General features: G+C 50.9%; 1 protein-coding gene across 1 annotated transcript in view; it reads left to right on the forward strand.

The window, feature by feature from the left end:
* The window catches only part of GALNT10 (polypeptide N-acetylgalactosaminyltransferase 10), a 147641-nt gene extending 142038 nt beyond the window's left edge, over positions 1-5603 (forward strand). The window contains exon 14 of the mRNA XM_019534739.1: positions 1179-5603. Coding sequence (XP_019390284.1) covers positions 1179-1346 — 168 coding nt within the window. The 3' untranslated portion in view covers positions 1347-5603. The remainder of the gene's footprint in view (positions 1-1178) is intronic.
* Positions 5604-6008: the final 405 nt, after the last annotated feature.

A 6008-nucleotide genomic window follows, 5' to 3' on the forward strand; every position in this document is an offset into this window, starting at 1 on the left:
CCTGCAAGGGCCCCACATTACCCAGGACCTTCTTTTTACCCCCTACGTATTTAAAAAAGGACTTCTTATTGTCCTTAATCTGGGAAGCCAGTCCCAGTTCCATCTCTGCCTTGGCCTTCCTAACTACCCCCCTACATCCCCGAGCAACTACAGAATAGCCCTCCCTGTGTTTGTGCAGCAACAGGTGAATAGGCTCTTAATCAAAAGGCTTTTCCCTCGCAGCCCCTCTGATCAGTATGTGCAGCACAAGGCAAGGCTGGGGCAGAACATCTGCCTGCAGGCAGCAGGAGGCAGCTTTTGAGTTCGCTCTGCTTTCCCAAGCAGATGTCGTGAGACCCGGACCTGGCACTGGCTCCGGGGGGGAGGAAGGCAGCATGGTGACAGATGAATCCAAGCAGCTGTGCGCTGCTATGGTATTTTGAGTGCACAGGCAGAGCTGACCTGAGATATTTCAAGGGCTAGCACTGGGGTTAGTAGATCTGATGTATGCCACTGCAGGTAGGAGTGAGGCAAGGGCAGGCCCCCAAAGGAAACCACTGCTGGAGAAACCCGCGTGCAAGCTGGACGCAGCATTATAAATGCAAAGGATGGTCCTGCACAGGAAAGGTGGTATCCATTAATACAGGCAGTGTCAAGTGTTGCAACATTTAAGACCAGTTAGACAGGTTTTCTTCCTCAAGAGCATAAACCTTTAAGCAAGGCTTTAGGCTAAATGCTCTAATCCCCATGTCCTTTCCATCTCATACAGATGCCACCCCCCAGAAGCTCACGAGTAAGATGGAAAGGAGGAAAAAAGCATGTGAGAGGTAAAACAGCTAGAGGAGGGAAAGCCAAGGACATTTCCCTCCACCCTCCCCTGAAAGCCTTATAGTGCTAGGTCGATGGTAGTCAAATGTGCCTGGCTTTTTCCTTGTGGGCCTCTCTCATAAGTACGGGGTCAGACCATGGGTCCGTCTTGCCCAGTCTTCTGCATCGCACAGGGGCAGAGAGCGGATGCTGAACGGGAGAGTGAATAGGGCGTGACCAGAGTTTTTCCCCTTGTTCCTCTCTCACTTGCAGCCTCCAGCATATAAGGTCTAGGAAGTTCTGACATCGAGGTTTTATCCCTAACTCCCACATTCAAAAGCTCTCCTTACCAAACCTGCCCAGCACACTCATTCTCCATCTCTCTTCCCCAGGACAAGACCCTCTACCACCCAGTGAGCAGCAGCTGCATGGACTGCAGCGAGAGCGACCGCAAGATCTTCATGAACACGTGCAACCCCTCGTCTCCCACCCAGCAGTGGCTCTTTGAACACGTGAACTCAACAGTCCTGGAAAAATTTAACCGGAACCTCGACCTTTAAAGACTGCAGATCTCTCTCATGCTCTTGCTCTCTCTCTATTTTACAGCTCTACATTTTTACTGGGGAGGGTGACAGAAAAATTTTTTAAAGAGTCATTTTTTTAAAAAAACACAGTAGGTAATTAAGGTAAAAGGGAGAATCTCAGGAGGGGGCATGGCGGGCAGGCCAGGCTTTATTTTGAAGATGCTGCATCCTCTTGCGGGGATGGTGAGATTGCAGGCGGCTTGGCCAGAGTCGTTTCTGGGGCTGAGGTGGGAGCTGGAGCTCTGGATTTAGAGGGCTCTGAGTGCGGATGGGGTCCTTCCTTCCCCGGCCACGAGCGATTGCTGTGCCCTGCACACAGTTCAGTGCTGCCCTCCCCATCTGCCACCACGGTTCCAGATAGGCACTTTACCTCTAGGCATCCCTTGCACTCGAGCATACAGCCCAGAGCCCGTGTAATGGAGACCTCGGTGCACAGACACAGGCTTCCAGCACAGCAGAACAGAGAACCTGGCATGGAGCATGTCTTCTGTGCCGCCCCCCCGCCCCCCCCGGTTTAAAATACACCCAGGGCAGCTCGGGCCTCCTCAGCATCTTCCAGAGGAAGACGTGAGTACGAGGGATGTATTGCATGGGGCAGCAGGGCCAGGTGTTGAAACACATTTCTGTAAATGGCAGGCAGCAGTGGGAAACATCCATGCATCTTGCTGTCTGCCTCCCACTGCTGGGCCTTGCCGTGCCAAGGAGCAGGGTAGGGTTTTCTTCTCAATGTTGCAGGCTGCCGCTCAGGTAGTCATGGCACCTTCTACTCCTAAAGGACGAAAAGCACCGAGTCCAAGGCCCCGTGCAGCAGGAGGCACCGTGAGAGCACCCTAGGGCTTTGTGCAGGAAAAGCCCACTCTGGGGAGCAGCCCCATTTTCTTCTCAAGACTTAAGGCCAAATTCATACGGAGTACAGACAGCTGCACTTTGCTGAATCCTGCTCCAGGGCTGTACATGGGCCTTGGTCTTCCATGACCCTGTTGTTCATCCATCCACAGTTTGTGGCTGCTCCCATTGTAAAAGCCAGAGCTTTAAGCCCCAGGAGAACACGGCTTTAGAGCAGCGGTTCTCAACTGGGATGCCACGAGACCCTTTTCAAGATGCCATGCAATACTAGCACTGGTCAGTGCGTAAACACCGACACACGATTGCCAAGATAAACCCAGAGATTTCAAGCAGGGGTGCTGCCGAATGCCAAAATGTTATGGAGGGTACCTGGGGTCTGACAAGGTTGAGAGCCACTGCTTTAGAGCATTAGCCTTCGTGCCCATGTCACGCTGCCTGGGACCCTTCATGTGATGAGCAGCCTCTTTGCTTCAAGTAGGATTCAGAACTGGGATGAAAGGAAGGAAAGTGCAGGTTAAGGACACAGTGGGCTCTGCCTTGGATGTCTGCAGCAGGTTAATATGCTGTCTGGATTATGCTGGGTGCTTGGCAATAGTAATTTGGGACTAGCTCATCTTCCTGATTTATTGGTAATGAAAATTAGCCAGAGGGTTTTGCTAGGAGTTGCTGGTGAGCTGGGCCACTGGCCACACTGTCAGGTGGGGCATCCGTTCTTCAACTCATGTCATGGGAAACCTTCATGGTAGATGCTTGCAGCAGAGAGCAAGCAGTGGCCAGCTCTAGGTGATGGCAGGACTCATAAGTCACCCCGCAGTTAACTCTTGCCAAGATGCTGCCCACACGCATTTGCCATGCCATTGCCCAGCTGCTCAGCTTGGCCTGCTGTCCCCACAGGCATGATAGGAAAGGGAGGCCTGGGCATCAGGAAGGGCTTGGGAAGAGCAGCCATGAGGTTGGAGGAAGACCTGATAAGCCTGCACCTTCTGCAGCAACAAAAAAGCTCCACGATCCAGGCTTCTTCCTACCACGCTGCACGAGGGAGCTCCCTAGCAGCTCCCCTCTCTCCTACAAGGCAGGACTTCAACTCTTCAGGGCCTCGAATGCCTCTTGGCATGCCTGCGTACTTCAGTGCAGGCTATTCATGTGCATGGGAGTGGGTGGAGGTTTCATTTTCAGATGCTGCCGCTTGCTGTGTTGTGACCCATTGGGAGGGTGGAGAGGAGAGCGTGGCACACAAGAGTGCCCTTTCTTGAGCGGTGTTTCTGGTCCCCCGAGAGCAGCAGCCAGATCCAGCAGTGGAGGCTGTAGGACCCAGACCCACGTCATACTGGGTCAGCATTAGCTGATTAAAGGGCCCTTTTGCATTCAAGGGCTCCCCCCTACAGACACTCCCCTCTTCCCTGGGGGAGAGCACCTGTTTCCAGAGCTTTGCATGCCTGTTGGTTGCTTCCTCAAGTTATTAATGCTTTCGTTAGCCTGGCAGTACCGACTGCCGAATGCTAAATGGCCTGACGAGATGTCTTTATGAGTGTTTTAGTACCCATGGAACAAGAAGCCATTTGTATGAGAATGGCACCAGTTTATTATAATAGGGACACCAAGTCGGTAAATGATCTATAAATCTATGGCAGGTCATTCCCCTGCAGCTAGTAACATTAGCGCCTGCATTTTAGTTCCTCACCTAATGAAAGGATCCGCTTCTGTTTGAGTTATATGACTGGCTTTGTACTTGGGCTCACCTTGCGAGCAAAGTTTGGAGCTCTCCGTTGCTCAGCTTTTGGCAGATGCTGGCTGCAGAGAGGAGGTAGCGATAGGAAAGGCAGCCTTTTTGCCTCCCAGTCAGCAGTCTGAATTGGGCTTAGAGAAACTGGCTGGCAGCCTGCGCCCGATGGGTAGGTGGGCTTAACGCAGACCCTGCTTGATGCACGCGTGCCCGCTAACACCTAGCACCATGGCTGTCAGACTCAGCACAAAAGCTGAGAAGCTGTCATCTCCAAAACTAACTCGTCCAAGTGTGTTGCTGACCCATTTGACAAAGCACTGGATTTTGGGTGGAGCATCCTGTGAATTCCCAGCATCTCTGCCTGCTGGTTTGGTGGGATCCTCAATCTGTTAATTTACTGACATTAATTATACGTGTCGGTACCCCACAGGCTTTGTTGACTAATGGGAAGTATTACCATTGCCAGCCCCCCTGCTGACGGAGAAATAGAAATTGTATTTCACCATCCACATCTTTAATTGAGCTTCTGCTGGGCAGGCCAGTTAATTATTCCAATTACTTTTAGTTATTTATAAGTAAAATTGCTCAGGCATGAATCCATAGACATCCTCATGTTTGCATGTGAGTCAAGTTTGGGGCTTTGATGCCATTGAGCCCTTAATGGGAAACACATGCTCTTCGTTTTTACCCCCAAAATGGTTATTTAAAACGTTGCCCTTGGCTGCATAAGTCACGCTGCTTGAAGCGCCGCTGGGCATCATGCCCCTGAGGTGCTCTGGGATCTGGATTGACATAGGTGTGCACCAAATGCTCTTCCAGCTCATGCTTGTTTCATAGCGGTTCTAACGCCCAACCTGCGAGCAGACAAAACAGGGCTGGTGTCCTGTGCGCTTTAGAAAGGGTGGGTTTTTGGGTTTTTTTCCCTTTTTTCTCCCCTTCCCCAAGAGGAATGATGGGCTGGGCTTCGTGAAAGAGGAATACAGCATCCTTAAAATAAAGACGTGCCTTTTTAAATGCAAATGGACAGCAAATGCTTAAACTTGAACCAATTCCTAGTGCCTTGCTGGACAAGAGTGAAGGGGGCTAGGGGGAGGGAGGGCGGGGGGCAGGGAGCTGCAAGAAAGCTTGATGCATTGTGCAATTACCATTCGGGTGTGTGCGTGTGTGTGTTTTTAAATGTCCAGTTTTATGTGCAAACGGGAGGAGGGCAAGAGGCTGCAAGGTGGGGTCAGAAGATGCAGAGGCCGCTGGGTTTCTACATGCACTGGGTGTCTACTAATTGCTTTTCATCACACTCGATGTGAAGGCTGAAGGTGAAAGCCTCTTCTCGGCCCCGAGTAGGAGTTAAACAGATGTTGAATCACAGGATTTCTCGGCTGGCTGCTGTTTGTGTTGATCTCCCTGGCAAAGGCACATGTATTTATCTGTTCAACCTGCATCCAGGATTTTGCAATTTTATACTTGAACTGTTCAGACACGGGGCCTCTAACCGACAGTCCCACAGGTCCGTCCACTGAAGCGAAAGGCTAATGAGATGACTTCTATAAAGTCAGCACCGTGGATCCGTGGGAAGCGTGGGGAAAACATTTAAATGCCGTAACGCAGAAGTAACAAGAAAGCAGTGGACCATGAGCTGAATATGAGCCAACAGTGTGCTCTTGTTGGAAAAGGAAAAAAAAAAAAAAAAAGCCAACAGCATCCTGGGTTGTTTCAAAAGGAGCGTGTGTCACTTGCAAATCAGAGGAAGTGATTCTTCCGCTCTATTCAGCCCCTGGGAGACCTCCCCTGCAGCCCGCTGTCCAGTTTTGGCTCCCACACTTCGAGAAGGATGTGGACAGAATGGAAAGTCTAGCACGGAGCAACAAAAATGACAATTAGAGGCCTGGGAAGTCAGACTTGCAAGGAAAGGCTGAAAGAACTAGGGTCATTTAGTCTGGAAAAGAGAAGACAGTGGCAGGTGGTTTGATAAGTCTCTTTAGATACCTGCATGGAGACGGGCTTTTCTCTGTGACCAAGGGGACAGGAACTAGCAGCAGTGGCCTACTGATATTAAATCTGCAGCAGAGAAA

The sequence above is a fragment of the Crocodylus porosus genome, unplaced genomic scaffold, assembly GCF_001723895.1.
Source record: "Crocodylus porosus isolate Cpor-Errol unplaced genomic scaffold, CroPor_comp1, whole genome shotgun sequence".
Classification (NCBI taxonomy): Eukaryota; Metazoa; Chordata; order Crocodylia; family Crocodylidae; genus Crocodylus; species Crocodylus porosus.